The following is an 18,982-nucleotide window of genomic DNA, read 5'->3' as shown; positions in this document are numbered from 1 at the left end:
ATAAACAACAAGGTCCTACTGTATAGCACAGGGAACTGTATTCAAGATCCTGTGACAAACCATAATGAAAAATAATATGAAAAAGAATATATAGGAGTTCCTATTGTGGCTCAGTGGTGATGAATCTGACAGGTGTCTATGAGGATGCAGGTTCGATCCCTGGCCCCACTCAGTGGGTTGAGGATCCAGTGCTGCCCTAAGCTGTGGTGTAGGTTGCAGATGTGGCTCAGACCCCATGTTGCCATGGCTGTGGTATATGCCTGCAACTACAGCTCTGCTTGGACCTCTAACTTGGGAACTCCCATATGCCAAGGGTGCAGCCCTAAAAAGGCAGGAAAAAAAAAAAGAGTATATATATATATATGTATAACTGAATCACTTTTCTGTACAGCAGAAATTAACACAACATTGTAATTCAACTATATGTCAATAACATTTTTTGAAAAAGAAAGTAAACCATAGGAATAATTGCTCCAGGCAGGATCCATTGATGAATGCTGAAATTAAGGGGTGAAAGTTTAAGTTGCATAGTTTCTTTTTCTTTTTTTCTTTTTTCTTTTGTCTTTTTTTTTTTTTTTTTTTTTTTTTTTGCCTTTTCTAGGGCTGCTCCCTCGGCATATGGAGGTTCCCAGGCTAGGGGTCTCATTGGAACTGGAGCCACCGGCCTACACCAGAGCCACAGCGACATGGGATCTGAGCCGCTTCTGTGACCCACACCACAGGTCACGGCAACACCGGATCCTTAACCCACCGAGCAAGGCCAGGGATGGAACCCGCAACCTCATGGTTCCCAGTCGGAGTCGTTAACCACTGAGCCACGACGAGAACGCCCTTAATCTCTTTTAGTCTTGTCTGTCATGACCTTGGCCCATTGAAAAATTAACTCATGGTATTTTGCAGGATGTCCCTTGATTTGGGTTTGTCTCATATTTTCGCACAAGTAGACCAAGGTGATACATTGGCGGGGGGGGGGGGGGTAGAGAATCTACATAGGTGATATGACGTTTCAGTGCATCACATTAAGGAGCCTATGACATCTATGTTAACTTATTATTCCTGACGATGTTAACTTTCATCACTTGGTTGAAGTGCTTCTGATTGTGAGGGTAACAGTAGTTAAGAAACATTTGTAGGGAGATACTATGAAACTATACAACTTAGGAGTTCCCGTCGTGGCTCAGTGGTTAACGACTCCGACTGGGAACCATGAGGTTGCGGGTTCCATCCCTGGCCTTGCTCGGTGGGTTAAGGAACCGGTGTTGCCGTGAGCTGTGGTGTGGGTCACAGAAGCGGCTCAGATCCCATGGTGCTGTGGCTCTGGTGTATGCCGGTGGCTCCAGTTCCAATGAGACCCCTAGCCTGGGAACCTCCATATGCCATAGGCACGGCCCTAGAAAAGGCAAAAAGACAAAAAAAAAAGAAAAAAAGAAAAAGAGAGAGATTAAGGAGGTCCCAATACGTCGACTAATGTGCCAGGTGGGATCCTGGAGCAGAAGGACATCAGTGGAAAACTGTGAAATCGGAACAGCCTGTAGTTTAGCTAACAGTGTTGTTCTCATATCTTATTGTTGATCAGTGTACTAGGTTTATGTCAGTTGTTACTCTTGGGGGTAGCTGGATGTGAGATGTACGAGTGCTCTGTACGATTTTTACAATGCTTCTATTCAGTCTAAAATTATTTCACAATAAAAGTTAAAATGTAAAAGATTTAAAAATTTTGCTTTATTGTTCTGCTTACCAATTGGGTTGTATCTTGAAGGGTGACCAGGAGTTAAACAATGAAAATAGGGAATCACAACTAACGTAGATCAAAGAATTAGTCCTACAACCCATTTCTATTCCTCGCTCAACCAGTTACAAGCTGTGCGACCTTGGGCAAGTCACTCAATCTCTCTAAGCCTCAGTTTCTTCATCGACAGAGGGGAGATGAGTCAGGGTACCTACTTCATGGAGCCAGAAAGATGACTGAGACAAGACATGCCTGGTGCATTGCAGGAACCCAATCAGTGTTTACCATGGTGATGGTGGTGACAGCGACAGTACTGTCTCTGGCCACCAGTTCAGCTCTTCTCTCCCCATGAAGGCCCTGACCTAGCCCATCCTGCACCTCAGCCACAGAAGTCCCCAAAGCCCCCATCTGTACACCACTACTCCAGGGCCTGCCCTTGATGCCTTTCCAGCCCTGTCTCTATGCAGTTTTGTTCAGATGTGTTTTGTGTATTTCTTTGTTTTGGCCATGCCCACAGCATGTGGAAGTTCCCAGGCCAGGGATCAAATCCAAGCCGCAGCTGCAGCCTGCTCCACAACTGCGGCAACGCTGGATCTTTAACCTGCTGCACCACAAGAGAATTTCCTGTCCAGATGTTTTTTATTGAGCACTTACTATGGGACTCAGTATTACACTGGGGCAGCAAGGACGAAGGCAAAAGAGAGTTGGTCTTTGCTTTGGGGAGAGAAACAGACGTGTTACTTGTCTGGTGGGAGAACAGACATGTGAACAGATCATTTCACTTAACCTGGGGATACTCAGATGGGGGTAAGCCAAGGTGTTATGAGAGCTCCCAGTCCAGCCTCAACTAAGTCTTACCAGATGTTTGTTTGTTTCTGCTTTTTAGGGCCGCACCTGAGGCATATAGAAGTTCCCAGTCTAGGGGTTAAATTGGAGCTGTATCTGCCGGCCACAGCAACACAGGATCTGAGCCGCTCCTGCAACCTACACCACAGCTCACAGCAACACCAGATTCTTAGCCCACTGAGCGAGGCCAGAGATCTAACCCACGTCCTCATGGATACTAGTCGGATTCATTTCTGCTGAGCCACAACGGGAACTCCCCTGAGTCTTACTATGTGAACAAGAGTTTAGACAGCCAAGAAAGATGGGATGAGGATGGGGAAAGGCAGAAGGAACAATTGAATTAGAAAAGGCTCAGGAGAGGTCCTGCTGTACAGCGCAGGGAACTATATCCAGTCTCTTGGGATAGACCATGATGGAAGATAATATAAGGGACTGTGTATACAGGTACGATGGGGTCACTTTGCTGTAGTGGAACAATACCATCAATCAACTGTAATAAAAAGAAAAAAACAAAAAAAAGAGAAAAGAAAAGGCTCAGGGTCCTTGAAATAGCCAGCAGTATGGGGAAGCCTGTGAGAAGAGAGAATGGGAAAAAATTGAACACAGGCAGGTAAGGCCGGGGTGATGGATGATTCTGTCCATCAAGGTAAGTCCTTGAATTTTACCCTTTGGGTGATGGGTGTCACCAGGGGAGCAACACGATTAGAGTCATAGTTTAGGGCTATGATTCTGAAGGCATTTGGAGAAAGGATTGTTGAGATGTAAGACCAGTTAGTGTCAGGGGCACCAAATAGAAGAGCCCTGCTTTCTTTTCAATAAGAAATAATAACTTAATTAATATTAATAATTGAATTGTTATTTTATTAAGTTATTGCTTGGGCAGTCAGTGTAAGGATGGAAAAAACAAGGTGATTGAAAAATATACAGGAGACACACAGTTTTCACTCAATGCACAAGCTCTGGCTGAATCACCTGACTATGAAAGGAGGGGTCTGGGATGAGTCTAGGTGCCTAACTTAGTGATGGTGCCATTTATAGATAAAGGTGATATGGGGTGAAGAAATGGTTGTTGGAGGAGACAAGAAATCGTGTTAGAGGAATGATAAATTCCATTGTGTACGTGTTGAACCTGAGTTGTATGTGAAGCATTGAGTTCATATTTCCAACCATCAGGAAGATGTCTGCTTGAGGATCAGAGGAGGTTAGGATCAGGGAGGAGTTAAGATCTTGAATTTGGGAGTTCCATCGTGGTGCAGTGGTTAACAAATCCGACTAGGAACCGCGAGGTTTCGGGTTCAATCCCTGGCCTTGCTCAGTGGGTTAAAGATCCGGCGTTGCTGTGAGCTGTGGTGTAGGTTGCTGACCCGGTTCGGATCCCATGTTGCTGTGGCTGTGGTGTAGGCCGGCAGCTGTAGCTCCAATTAGACCCCTAGCCTGGGAACCTCCATATGCTGCAGGAGCGGCTCTAGAAAAGGCAAAAAGACCAAGAAAACAAAAACAAAAAACCTTGAATTTGGATAAGATCATACAGAGGCAACAGGATGTACATCTTGGGCCAAAGATGGAACCCTTGGGACCACGCACAGGTTGGGGGGGGGGGGCGGTAAGAGAGAGGGTGGCCATGAAGGGGACCAGGAGGAAAGCATCAGAGAGAAAGACTGCACAGGGCTAGTTACATCATCCAGAAAAACAGGGACTGAGGCGAGTCCACCAGCTTTAAGTGACAAATGTCACAAGCGGCCTTGCCAGAGCAACTTCAGTTGACTTTGGGGGATAAATAATTCTGTGGATTGAAGAGAGAGGAATAAATGCAGACATTTAAATTTCAGTAAACTTTGCGAACAAGAATTGCTAACGTATTGATATCTTATAGGGGAAGATACAATCCATTTCCTTCTCTTGGTAACTCTAGACTGTGGCTACCCCATTACTGCCATTTTCGAGATAAGGAAGTCGATAAGATAAGGTGAGAGACAGATACCAGCAAGAAATGGATTGAGGAAAGGGGGTGATGAGGATGAAATAAACTTAAGCACAGTCATACCTCGAGGGGAAGGGACCACAGCAGAGAGAGGGTAGAATAAGGGAGCCAATGGATGGTCTCCTGGGCAAAGTCCTGGAGGAGAGGGATGGATGACACAGGTGGAGGCAGCATCCCTGAACTGAGGAGGACCCCTCATCCTCATCCTCAGAAAGGAGAGGAAGATGGGCTTAGTTATATATAAGTTTGCAAGTAGTGGGTAAGGAAGTCGAGGAAATGCAACTTTATCACCTCGTTTTTTTTGGCCATGCTCATGGCATACAGAAGTTTCCAGGCAAAGGATCAAATCCAAGCTGCAGCTGCAACCTATGCCACAGCTGTGGATTGAACACAGCCCTCTACTGTGCCATAGTAGGAACTCCTGTCACCTCAGTTTTTCATCGAAGGTCCCAAGGAAATAAAAACTCTCACTTCCTTTCCCAACTCCTGGACTTCTATTGAATTCCCTCCCGCCATTGAGACCCAATTCCCTGGGGTCTCTACCCCCTCTATCAAGCGGGGAAACCTCAGACAATGTGGGGTGGGATGGAAACAGGAGAATTCTACCTAAAAGGGCTTTTTGTTCAAATAATGGTAACACAGAAAAAGCAACTCAACACCATCAGAACTTTGCCTGAAAACAAGCCACCATGTAGCAAAATATTATCTACCATCATGCTCTTCCAACTGGAAGATGGATGCTTCTGAGAGCATGCCACATTATTTTTAAAGGAATATGCTGGCACTTATCTAGTTTTAAGGGACTCAATTTCCAGATTCTTAACCTCCAGATCCTAAAACTGGTCTGCCTGAGAAAGCACCTGCATTCTGAGGGTTTCCAGTCTCCCCTTCTAATTTGCAGCCCCCTTCTTCCTGTGAGACAATGCAAAGGCAAACCAGCCCCCATGCCCAAGCTAGACAATGCAATGTCCCAGGATAGTGACCCTGTAACCGGTCCTCAATGGAGTAGAGTCCCACCGACACCCCGAAGCTTCCCTTCTCCGACTATGGTTTGTACCAATTCCTCTGAATGGTTAAAAAAAAGAAAAAAAAAAAAGTCAGGTATGAGAGAAAGCAAAGGCTTTGTTGAAACATCAGGGTCTGTTTTTGCAACACTAGATGTGGAAATATGGATCTAGATTTCCCAGAGGTAGAAGCCACATTTGCTAGGGGCTCCCCTGGGTATATGCAGGCCCTGATGAGTGCAAAACATCTGTGGGTGACACTGATTATTTGTCAACAAGAAGAGAGACTAACGAAGCTCCAGTAACTTTCCCCAAGGCATCTTCCTAGCGCCCTATACACAAATACTCCTCAGGCTCTCTGATGGAGGAAGAACGCGAAACATTTTGCTCTTGAAGTCCATACTCTCAGGTCTCTGAATTTCCAGATTAAAGAGTTGTTTTTCTTTTTAGAGCTGCGCCTGTGGCCTATGGAAGTTCCTGGGCTAGGGATCGAATCTGAGCTGCAGCTGCTGGCCTACACCACAGACACAGCAACACAGGATCTAAGCCAAATCTGCAAACTACACTACAGCTAGAGGTAATGCCAGATCCTGAACCCACTGAGTGAGGCCAGGGATCGAACTCACATCCTCATGGAGACGATGTCAGGTTCTTAACCTGCTTAGCCACAAGGGGAACTCTAAGAACGTTGTTATTAAATACATTGTTGTGTGTTAACCACTTCTCCAGAGAGCCCTGGCATGGCCCCTCACCATGCTCTGAACTCAAGCTGAAAAATTTAAAAAGGAAAAATCAAGACTTCTGGTTATAAAAACCTAAACCATTCAAAAGATTGAGTTTCGTGTCTGTCATACCATCCCTTAAGGAACTTTTTCATAAATACACTTTTACAAACTGTATCTTGATTATTATCTGCAGATTGTGGGGACAATGTTTCCTTTCAATGGGACTGCAGAGTGTTTTAGGACAATTTTCAGTCATCGGGACTAGGCAATACTCAAAATTAGCCCTTTAGATCTAGCGGCAATCTAAAGGAAGAAATAATGAAACACAACAGTAACTGCAGCTCTGATAAGGGACCATTTTCAGTTTGACGGCTGCATCTTCCAGAGGATGGTCAGCTGTCTCCAAACAGTTTGAGCCAATTGGCGCTTACTGTATAAAGTTAAGCAAATGTTGACAACCAATCGCTCACCTTTTTCTTTGGAATCATTGTCACTGCTGTGTGCATGACCACAACAGCAATTAAAAGTCAGCAGGGCTGGGGAACAATTCGATTACAACGTTGCTGAGGTGTAAAATACAAAGCAGTCCTCAAATGAGAGACAGACCGCCAAGGGGAAGACCCCCAGCTGAGGAAGGAGAGGGATGAAAGGCCAGCATGTGCTTGGTCCCTTAGGGGTGGCTGTGTTTTACTACACAGTGCCTGACACTAGGTTAGGTGACTAACCCCAAGGTGTGTATTTCTCTTACCCAGAGGGTGAAAACCTTGCTTCTTTTCCTCCGTGTTTTTCCCAAGAGCAGACAGTTTTTGACAGCTAACTCTCAGTGCCCCTGAGTGGGGGATGTTTATCTGGTGTCCCTAGCTGGAATTCACAATATATTTCCCCAGGGCAACATTGTAGACATCATAGGTATAATTAAATCGTGGTATTTTTACAGCAAAGTTCAGCTCCACAGAGCACCCAGCTAGATGAACTTTACATAGAGCCAAAGACACACTCATTTAAAACTTGTAGTCAGTGCTGTTTTCTTTGACATGTTCGCTATTTATGACTCAGGCTCTCTAAAATGCACAATACTGAGTCGTTTGTCATGCTCAAAAACATTAGACTTTTAAAACTATGATCAGGAGTTCCTGTTGTGGCTCAGCGGTGACGAACCCAAGGAGGATCCACGAGGATGTGGGTTCAATCCCTGGCCTCATTCAGTGGGTTAAGGACCCAGCATTGCTGTGAGCTGTGGTGTAGGTCTCAGACACAGCTTGGATCCTGAGTTCCTGCGGCTGCAGTGTAGGCTGGCGGCTACAGCTCCGATTCCAACCCAGCCTGGTAACTTCCATATGCCAAGGGTGCAGCCCTAAAAAGACAAAATAAATGAATAAATAAAACTAGGAGTTCCCTTCATGGCTCAACCATTAAAGAAACCAACTAGGATCCATGAGGATGCAGGTTAGATTCCTGGCCTTGCTTAGTGAGTTAAGGATCCAGCATCGGTGTGAGCTGTGGTGTAGGTGGCAGACACGACTCAGATGTGAGGTGGCTGTGGCTGTGGCCAGCAGATACAGCTCTGATTCAACTCCTAGCTTGGGAACTTCCATGTGCCGTGTGATCGACCCTAAAAAGCAAAACAAACAAACAAACTATGATCGATTTTTGGATAATTCACTCTTTCACTGAAGTATATTCATTTACAATGTTGAGTCAGTTTCAAGTGCATAACAACATAATTCAGCTATATCTACATTTCAGATTTGTTTCCATTATAGATTATTACAAGGTATTGAGTATAGTTCCTTGTTGTTTATCTATTTTATATACCGTAGTGTGTATACCTCAGTCCCTTCCTGTCCTTTCCACTTTGGTAACCATAAGTTTGTTTTCTACGAAGGTTAGTCTTTTTCTCTTTCGTAAAGAAGTTCATTTGTATCATTGTTTTGGATTCCACACATCATCATATGTGATGTCATATGATATTTATCTTTCTCTGACTTACTAATGAGTCTCTAAAAAGAGTATTATTGTTGGTTATGGGACAGCTCCTCCATCCTTATGAGGAGGATGTCCAGAGGTTGGGGGCCTACATCACAGCCACAGCAACACTGGCTCCGAGCCGCATCTGTGGCCTATACCAGGGCTCAGGGTAACACCGGAGCCTTAACCCACTGAGCAAGGGCAGGGATTGAACCCGCATCCTCATGGATCCTAGTCAGATTTGTTACCGCTGAGCCACAACAGCAACTCCCTGAAAGGTACCGCTTTTCAATCCTTCAAGAGCATTAGGAGTTAAACAGGCCTATGGGCAGCTGGTTTGCATACATGACCACCACTGGTCATATTTTGAACATAAAAAAAAAATGTATTTAAAATTCTAAATACGTGGTTCCCCAGCTTCAAGAATACAACGCATTCTTATGTGGGGAAATTTCCTTACTCACACAGGTTTTATTTCTCAGCTGTTGCCTGGCAACAGAGATGCCAAGAGAGGTCAAGAGGTGAGAGAGCAGACTGAAGTCATTATGGAAAGCAAGCTTATCAGCATTTTCCATCTAACTTGGTAATCCTTGAAATAAAATAGGTTTCATTGTATTGAGTGGTCTGTGTTTTTTTCTTATCAAATGCCAAGTTCTTAGAGGCTTTCCTCTCATCCTGAATCTAAGTCCAGTACGCATGGAGAATGTAAATTACGTGCATTGCTTTGACACGGACGTCTCTGTTACACTTTGAAGGGGAAAGTGGAAACCTTCCGGCCTTCTGCAGTCATGTACTATGAGAAAAGTGAACACTTTTGAAAGCATTCCAAGAGGTACCAGAGGAAAAAAGTATTCTTTAGAGAAAGGCATGCACATGTTCTGTAGGTTGGCTTGCCGCTATTTTGAAATGAGCAGCAATGTGATCAAAATTTAAGCATCATCTCTTGGAGTTGTTCCCCCTAACCTCTCAGCAGCCCATTCTGTACCAAACTAGGTAGGTCCCTGAGGATCCGTGGCTCATGGATAGTCAGTTGCACTTCAGCATGATGCATTTTAAGACTTCTTTTCCAGTGGGCATAATATAATGTGGCTTTAATGACATTTCATGCCTGGGCAATGTGATTGTTCCAGGATTTCTCGGCCAAATTTTTAACTTTTCCACAGGACTGCTCTAAAGGTAAGGCAATTCAAGTTAGAATAACATCCCACGTTGGTCTGACGTGGATCCAGAACTATTTCTGGAAGAGGATTTTTATCTCATGTGGTCGTCTCTTGTGTCATTCCCAAGGGAAGCCACAGTGACCATCCCTTCAAGGATGTGTCCTTAAACTTCACTACAGAAAGTTAACTCTGCCCTTCAGTAACTGAGCAGGACCTTCAGGGCCTTCCTTGGAACAGCCCCCCTACCGCTACCACCCCACCCCATCCCCCATGGCTCCATGTCTTGCACCTGCCTCTGGTCTGTAGAAAAACTTCAGCCTCGTAGGTCTTCCCCAAGTTCCAGAGAGTGAATTTAACCAGAGAAGTGAGAAAATGCAGAAAGAAAGGGAAACAGTCAAGCAAGACAAAATAAAATAGTTTAGCCATTCAACAAAGTCAAGGACCTTCGGTTCTTCCTCAAGAAGATACTATAGATAATATTCTGAGCCACGTCTTTGGAGCTGTGTTGCAGATACAGAAACTCCCACCAAGTAGAAGAAGTTAACTGTAGGCTGCCCACCAGCACATAAACACCAGGCCAGGTGGAACGAAGGTTGATGACGCTGACTTCCAATTATATCACCACCAACCAATCAGAAGAATGTCCCTGAGCTAATCACACACCCCACAACCTCCGTCCCTCGCCCTGTCCTTAAATTGCCCTGAAAGCCTTTGGGAAGTTCAGGTCTTTTGAGCACCAGCTGCCTGGACACCTTGCTTGGCATCTATAACAAACACCGCGATTTCCTTCCCTACAACCCAGTAAACTGGCTTTCTGCTCAGGCGAGCGGACCCAAGTCTGGTTCCGTGGCACTTCCTCCATCGACTCCCAAATACTTTGGTAACACTGCACTCCCAGTTTTAGTCAGAGATTACAAACCAAGATTCCATGTGGAATAATTATTACCAAAAGCCCTGTAGGGAGAAATTCACCCATGAATATAATCGCCTGAAAGATGTGGGGCTGCCAATTCCTCTCCATTTCCCAGATTTTGCTTTAGGACAGAACTGTATACTTGGAATCAGAGGTCCCTTTAGAACTGCTTCTGCTCAAGCAGGTGCATGCAGCATATAAATAAGCAGCTACAGATGAGATCCTACCAACAGCCATATGACCGTCATTTTCTCTGTTACAGGGTGCTGGTGATTCATTGTTCTTTCCGCTACCCTTAAAGAGCACCTATGGACTCTCCTCGTAGGTTTTAGGGTTAGAAAAACATGGATTTTTTATCTCACAGATATTTCTAATCTTTCATTGATCATGTTTTCCTCTTCACTTTCACTGCTAGGAACCTCAGACCCAATTCTACAACCTACCTCTCTCTACTGCACGGGGTGTGAAGGTCTATACCTCCCAGATTCACCTGGTCCTGGCTGTGTTTTTTCCTTCCAGTATCTTATTTTAACCCTGACTTTCCCAACCAATTATCCCGTCTGAATAATTGGGTACCTGACTCAAGTGCTTTAGAGCAACATGGGATATGAGTTTTAAAAATTAACAATAGGGAGTTCCCATTGCGGTGCAGTGGAAGCAAATCCAACTAGCATCCATAAGAATGCAGGTTCAATCCCCAGCCTCCCTGGCCTCGCTCAATGGGTCAGCGATCTGGTGTTGCCATGAGCTGCAGTGTAGGTTGCAGAAGTGGCTGGGATCCTGTGTTGCGGGGGCTGAGGTATAGGCTGGCAGCTGCAGCTCTGATTCAACCCCTAGCCTGGGAACTTTCATATGCCGCTAGTGTGGCCCAAAAAAGAAAAAAAAAAAATTAACAAACAAAGGAGACAGGTCAGGGGAGGGATGGACTGGGGTTTGGATTTAACATATGCACACTGTAGTATATGGAATGATTGGAACTGCTGTATAGCACAGGGAACTCTCCCCAATATTCTGTGAAAATCTATTTAGGAAAAAAATGCATGTGTGTACATGTAGAACTGAATTGCTTTGTTATACAGAAAAAATTATTACAACATTGTTAATCAACAATTCTTCAATGAAAAATTTTAAAAAATTAACCACAAACAAGAGTCACATGGGAGATAAAGAAGAAAGTCCTCTTCTTCCTGTTCTTAGACCCCCACTTTGGAATCCAAGGAGGATGAAGGATACCCCACCCATCCTCCCACTTACTGCTGCCCAGAGTCCTAACATCTGAAGTAGAAGGTGCCAAGAGAGTTCTGAGTAGCTGGGGTAGGCGGGCCTTGGGAGGGCTCCCAAGAAGCCAAGAGAGAAATCTCACTCTTAAGCAGCAAGGAATTGAAAGATGAGCCACAGTGGGAACTCCTAACATGAGATATGATTACTGTCATTAAAAAGTTAGTAGGTATTAGGCAACTTTTTCCCACAGCAAGTCTCTGGCTACAGGGTCACTTTGAAAGAACGTCAAGAAAATGCCAGTCAGGAATTTCTTACATTCAATCCAAAGCTGACATTTAAAATCCTGACACATCCAATTTGTATAACATAAGAATGTCAACTCCGCAATACATATTTATGAAGGAGTTCTGCCCACCTCCTGTATTCCCAGGTGTTCCCTACACATGCAATTCTAATAATTATCCCAAACCTGTTACTATATTTTCTGCTTCCACAAGTGAGAGAGAAACTGCATTTAAAGGAAACAAAACAACCCCCCCCCCCCCAAACCACACACCAAAACCCCACAGGGAAGGTAGAAATGTTGCTTTGGCTAAGTAGAATGGTTATTTTTCCAATCAAAAGTGGTTATATGATCTCCAGTAAATAGGGGTGGATATTTAATGTAGTGACTATGGGGAGGTAATATAACTGAATTCTCAAAAGCCACTGGGGCTGTAAATACAGCACAAATATGCCCAGGCAGATGGAATCTGCCCATATTGTGTATATATTCAGTGGGGGAAAAGAATTTTTGTCAGAATGGTTAGAAGCCTGTACCCATACATTGTTTGATCAATTTGTTTCAATGACTAGCAGAACCTCAATATTTCACATTCCCCTAGCAGACGTTTCCCACGTTGCTTTTCTAAATCGACGCCAGTCAGAAATCTACACTTATGAACACTGTAAACCAACTATAATGGAAAAAATAAAAATCATCAAAATTAAAAAAAAAAAAAATCACACAAAAAGAAAATAAGGCACAGAGTTGATTAACTTGCCCACAACACACAATTAGTAAATGGCAAAACCAGGACTTGAATGAAGGTAGCCTTGGTCCAGTGCCCGGCTCGGAACCACCACTCTGCGACCTCTAAGGCCAAGGAATGAACTTGAGTTCTCCCAAACCTTGGCACTGCATCAGTCTATTTCTGCAGGTGTTAAGGAGGCACTTAAAATAACAAAGAAGGAGAAGCAATAACCATCACCAACAAAATAGCTCATATTTCTTGAGCATTTCCTCAATGCCAAGTGCTGGGTTAAGCAATAATAATAACAACAACCTTCAGAGCAATGCTAGGAGGTAGTACCATTTCATCACCCGTTTATAGATAAGGAGCGTGTGTGTGAAGCCATTCATCTCAAAAGTGGGAGAGCCACATCTGCTTGCCCCCTCCTAAATGGTACCGCTACCTTTAAGATCAGGGGTCCCTGCAGAGAGTAAGGCGGCTTTGAGTTTAGAGGGAGGGGGTCCACGCAATTTCATCGACCATGGCTCCCTGGTAATGATCAGACAAAGGGTAAAATATAAAGAGGAGCAGGTCCAGGGGATGGTACAAATACTGGGCTGAAGAGTGGGGAGACGGGTGCTGATAAAAATCCCCAGGAACTGCCTGAGACCCAGACTTCAGGAAGGCCAGGAAGGCAGATGTTTCATGTAGGACAAAGCATGGAGGGAAGGAGATTGGTGCCCTGCTGAGGACTAGGACATGTGGCTGGGAGTTCCTGTTGTGGCTCAGTGGAAATAAATGAATCAGGTTAGTATCCATGAAGATGCCGGTTCAATCCCTGGCCTTGCTCAGTGGGTCGGGGATCTGGCATTGCCATGAGCTCTGGTGTCAGTCACAGATGTGGCTTGGATCCCATGTAGCTCCCATTCAACCTCTAGCCTGGGAACTTCCATATGCTCTGCGTGTGGCCCTAAAAAGCAAAAACAAACAAACAAACCAAAAACAATGTGGCTGAAGCTTTGTTTTGAGAGTGTGTTTATCTCCTCTCTACTGGAACACCTGAGGCTTTGGGTGGGTATTTCACTCTATCAAAACAAAAACATTAAAGAAACAGAAGGGAAAAAAAAAAAAGAAATCTACACTTATGTAGAAAGCAACCCTTTAGAACATTGTTCGCATAACACTTCTTTGTTACTTAAAAACAAATAATAAAACATTAAATATTTCTGTTTTTAAAAAAAATCAAGACTAGATTTGACAACTCAGGTAAAAATTTCCAGCTGTCAATGAGCGGGAAGTAGAATAAAAAGTGGGGAAAAGTTGCCTCATACCTACGACTTTTTAATGACATTAACAGTATCTCATGTTAGGAGTTCCTGCTGTGGCTCAGCGGGTTAAGAACCTGGCTAGTTTGATCAAACCTGCAGGTTTGATCCCTGGCCTCGTTCAGTGGGTTAAGGATCTGGCGTTGCCATGAGCTGTGGTATAGGTCACAGATGCAGCTCTGATTCGACCCCTAGTCTGGGAACTTCCATATGCTGGGGGTGTGGCCCCCCAAAAGCCCCCCCCGCCCCAAAATCTCATGTTAAAATGTTAAAATTACGTCAGTTAAGAGTGTGTCCTTCACAGCTAATACAGATATCCCTTTCAACACTAATTATTTTATTATGTGATTTACTCTGATTGTCTAATCATGACCCAAGAATGTACCATGGCTATGAACTTCTTGTTATTTTTTTTTAATGTAATTTACCAATTTTTCTTTTTCCTTTCTTTCTTCTTTTTTTTTTTTTTTTTGTCTTTCGTCCTTTTTTTAGGGCCGCACCCACGGCATCTGGAGGTTCCCAGGCTAGGGGTCGAAACGGAGCTGTAGCCACCGGCCTATGCCAGGGCCCCTGCAATGCCAGATCCGAGCCGCATCTGTGACCTACACCACAGCTCACGGCAACACCGGATCCTTCACCCACTGAGCGAGGCCAGCGATCGAACCCGCAACCTCATGGTTCCTAGTTGGATTCGTTTCCACTGCGCCACCACAGGAACTCCTAATTTACCAATATCTTAAGTATATTTCATTGGTGGTAAGATACCCATATTTTGTAACATATATACTATATATATTTATTTATATAAAATTTGACTCTTCATGTCCTCTCAGAGTCTCTATATCCAGAATTTAGGATGTTTTCCGTGACATCCAGCCACTCTGCCTAAGTAATCCTCTTCAGCCCGAAAAAAAAAGCCTACCATGTATTTCATCGCCCCAGACTTGAAACCACCTTCCCATTCCATCAATCCTCACCTCCAACCCATTTATTCCTCCTGACAACTACTTCTTGTATCTATCACTGCTCTTTTTATTCTCACACTGATTACTGAGATTTCAGCTGGATTATTTCCAATCTCTTGGCCCAGTCCCTAATCAACTACTCCACTCTGTTCCCCACTCTATTCTGATGAAATCTTTTCTACCATGGTTTTCAAGGTCACTGTAGCTGTTCAATAACCTCCCACAGCTCCTGTGCAGAAAAGAGCACAGCAGGCCTGAGATGCCAGGCTTAGAAAGGCCTGCTTGCAAGGCTGGCCCTTGGCTGGCATCTGGAAACTTGGCTTGGGGGAGAGTTCCTTTTGCTCACAGCTGAGAAGGGGGCTCACTGTGCTCAAACTGTTGGTACAAATGATATGGCTTGTGCCCAACACCTGCTTTCCTTCTGGGAGCCTGGAATTTTGACGGGTACTAACGAGGCGAAGGATGTCTATGGGACCAGCCCCCAGCAAAACTCCTGGGCACGGAGTCCCTAGCAAGCTCCCAGGCAGGCAGCATTTCCCACGTGCTTTCCGTGTGTGGCTGGAGGGATTAGACACATCTTGCCTGAATACATGGGCAGGGACCCTTGCAAGCTCGTGGCTGGTCTCCCCAGGACATCACCCATCCCGTTTGCCCTGTGCTGCTTCTGCTCTGTATCATTTTGCTGTAATTAATCTTACCTGTAAGCGCAGCTATGCTGACACTTGTGGGTCCCGCTAGCAAGTCACTGAATGGAGCTCTGGACATAACTTTGATCATTTCTAGCCTCTCCTGTCCAACTTGGAAAGCCTTTCCTAACCTGCCCTCATCATTACTTCTCTAAGCATGCCCACCAGATTCCCAAGCATGCCCACTACTTCAGTTAGACCACCACTAGTGCCACAGGGATGGCAACCGGCAGAGAGAAAGTTCTCATCCTGGAAGGAAGAGCCTGGTTTTGTAACCGAGCAGGGCCCTGTGGGGCTCCTGGGCACAAAAGCTCTTCTGTGACCCCCATTTCTTGTTTTGAGGAAATGAGCCTCCTTCAGCCTCCACGGCCAGCCCTGAGTTCCAAGGGGCAGGTTCAGACAGCTGCTGATCAGGCAAGGGAGGGGATGCAGAGACCAGGGAGGAACAGTCAAGCAACAACAGTACAGACTTGGGGGCAGGATCCTGGTTCCCTCTCAAGGAATAGACATAGGAATAGAGGCATCTCCTACACCTAAGAGAAAAGTTTTATTCCTTATGTTTCTTTTAGAAAAGAAACGAATACTTTAAAACTTCCTTGTCCTTCTCCCTGGCTTAATTGCACCCTAAACATAATCACCCGTAAACTAAAGATTAGGCACCCTGAACATAATTGCCTGTGGGTTAAAGATGATTAAAACCATGATGTTTTTTAGGAACTTTCCTAGTTTGTTCTAATCTCTGATCAATATGCCCTTTTCTCAAGTCCTGTTATTCTCCACAATAACCCAGAAGGCCACCATCGTGATCAGGCTGAGATCTCCTGACTCCAGCTTTGATGTCTAACATTCACCCAAAGAAAAAAGAATGCATGTTTGTCCCAATCCTGATTCCTATCTGAAAACCCGTTTTTCTCCTTTTTACTATAAAACTCCTTGAAATTCTTGGGGGGGGCACAGTCTTTAGGGCATTAGCCTGCCGTAACCTCCTTTGCCTGGTAAAGCAATAAAATCTATATTTTTCTCCTTCACCCAAAACTCTGTCTCTGCATTTCTATTCAGCACCTGTGGGCAGAGGCTGAGTTTTATCAACAGTTTCTGTTCCTAGGTCCTTCTCTTTCTTCTGCTATTTCCTGTTTCCTTCTAATTCAAACCTCTCTGGGTCTTATTATCCTTATATAAAACATGAATAAAACTACAGGTACCAGTAATATTCAGGTGCAAGATGTGCATTTTCTGTACAAGTAATTTCTTACCAATTTGCAAGTAAATACATTCTATCAAAGTTCATTGTAAAGCACAAGAGCTCTGTTAAGGGAGGCCTGTTTCCCCTGAAACTTCCATGAGAGGAAGTTAATTTTTGTATGGTTCTGCAATAGTTTCTGGGTTCACTGAAAAAAACAAAAAAGTGGGAGGATGATTTCAGAAGCAGGCATTCAAAGGAAAATATGCTACAAAATAGGGATACTTCTCAAAATATCACACCAAAATCTCCCAGGTAATAACATTGTTTTTGAAAGTTACTATCAGCAAAGAATTAAGAGAAATTAGCAACCCAGATGATGTCAGGAAAGAGGTTGGGGTTCCCGTTCCGCCAGAGCCTGTGTCACTCAGGATGAGGGGGTGACACAGACTGGAAACAGACCCTTAGGAACCATTAAGAATCCCCTTGATTAAACAGACAGATATTAAGATCAAAGGTTTCAACAAGAGAAGAGCCCACTAAGAAACCCCTCTGAGTTTATTACTGCTTCTGGATACTTACCTGGCTAATTAGTCACTTCTTAAACCAATTATTGTGGAAATTTATTTTTCCAAAGATTGACAAAAGACCAACAAAAACCACCTAGGGAGCTAGAAACAGGCTCCTGGCTTGACTGATGGGCAACTCCGCCCCTTGGAGGTGGAGGCATCAGCCCCATTTTAAGCAAGTTGTTTTGACAATTCCTTAGGAAGTAAATTTCAGTTACATATCACTACTCATCTGTGCAATTCTTGGCATAAAGGACAGGGAATTACAACTTGTGAATTGCAAAGCCTGAGCATAAGCACACTGCATTTTTGTCTTTGGAAGGCATTCGAAGTTTTCTCTTAACCATTTCCTCAGTTGGAGTTGCCATCACACCAGAAAGCTGTTTCCAGACTCTTTTAAGCGTGTGTCCTTAGAGCAAGGAATTTCTGACAAGTCGGGCTGGTGGTTACCAAGAAGGACAAAGGGAAAGGTGAGATGACATTGTAGCTAAAGCCCATCTGTTCTCATTTTCCTGCTAGAAGCTGAAAAGCAAAGCTTTCAAACCAGAGAAAAACTAGAGAACAATCAACACAGCAAGGTCATGAATGAACCAACATCTAAAAAGGCTTCACGCCCTAAAGAAGAATTTTCGCATTTGTCAGGTTGAATTTACATGCAGACTTGCTTGAATATTTATCCAAGTCGGAGTTACAATCCCTAAAAACAGCTATTTCTCACAAGCAGACATTCCTGTTAGGAAAACAAAAAACGTTACCTCCGAGTCCTAAGAGGGACTTTGAACACAGATAGAGGCAGATGAGAGAAGGCATGCTGCAGTGCCGCGCTCTCACAGCGATAGGCGCACTGCCATCCCGGCTTCTCTTCCTCTGGGAATAGTCTCAACAAAGCGCAAACAGATCCGGGGAGGTAAAAGCAGTTGTTTTACTATCACAGCCAGCTACCCTCCTTGAATTCACCGCTCCAGAAACCAGCCAGGAGCAGGAAGCAGTCACCGCACTGCACTGCATTTTACAGCATCCTTCAGACCTGCCTTCCTGGTTCGCACTGGAGCCTCTCCGCGTGACTATGCAACGCTCTGGAAAGTGCTGTGGAAGGAGCTTCCAGAAGCAGCGAACATCAAGTCACACAGGGCTTCCTACAACCACCAGATCCTAAGCATCATCACAGACCCTTTTGCTTGGTATCACATTGTCGGTTTAATTATGTAGATGAGCATTTTAAAAATCCTCAGGTTCCCCCACTGCCATAACAATACACATGTCAAACATCTACAGACGGGACTACTGAGATCGAAATGGGATAATTATCCTGATTTTTTTTCCCCTTCATTTTGCCAAGGACCCCCCTGGTGCTCTTCCCTTCCACTTTCCCCATATTTCTTCCAAGGGCGTCTGAGTTCATTTAATTGCTTTACACCCTAAAGCAAAAAAGTATTAATAGGGCTTACTGGCTATAAGCAGAGATTTTCCACTAAGTCAATGGGGAAAATTCCAAAAGGAGGCCCCGGGGCTGGGGGAGCAGGGAGGGAGAGGACCAAGTAGGGAGCAAAAATGAACACATTTTTGGATTGTCTCTTGTGCTTTAGGATGATCACCACATGTAAACATGATCCTAAAGTCAACACTGTGAGCACTGTATGATCATCCGCATTTTTACGAATACAGAAATGACCTCAAAATGATCGAGTCACTTGCCCAATATCCCTATAAACTGATAA

General features: G+C 44.4%; 1 protein-coding gene across 13 annotated transcripts in view; it reads right to left on the bottom strand.

Moving 5' to 3' along the window:
* EPB41L3 (erythrocyte membrane protein band 4.1 like 3) overlaps window positions 1-18,311 on the bottom strand; it is a 191,296-nt gene extending 172,985 nt beyond the window's left edge. For all 13 annotated transcript variants that reach the window (XM_084964216.1, XM_084964219.1, XM_084964220.1 and 10 more), the window contains exon 1: window positions 18,020-18,311. In XM_084964216.1, coding sequence (XP_084820342.1) covers window positions 18,020-18,074 — 55 coding nt within the window. In that variant the 5' untranslated portion in view covers window positions 18,075-18,311. The remainder of the gene's footprint in view (window positions 1-18,019) is intronic.
* Window positions 18,312-18,982: the final 671 nt, after the last annotated feature.

Source organism: Sus scrofa, chromosome 6 (assembly GCF_054392235.1).
Source record: "Sus scrofa isolate SSC_HxYL_T2T_F1_AM1 chromosome 6, Sscrofa_HxYL_maternal_Yorkshire_Landrace_v2.0, whole genome shotgun sequence".
Lineage (NCBI taxonomy): Eukaryota > Metazoa > Chordata > Mammalia > Artiodactyla > Suidae > Sus > Sus scrofa.
Note: the sequence above shows the minus strand (reverse complement) of the source record. Positions and strands in the feature narration are given on the sequence as shown.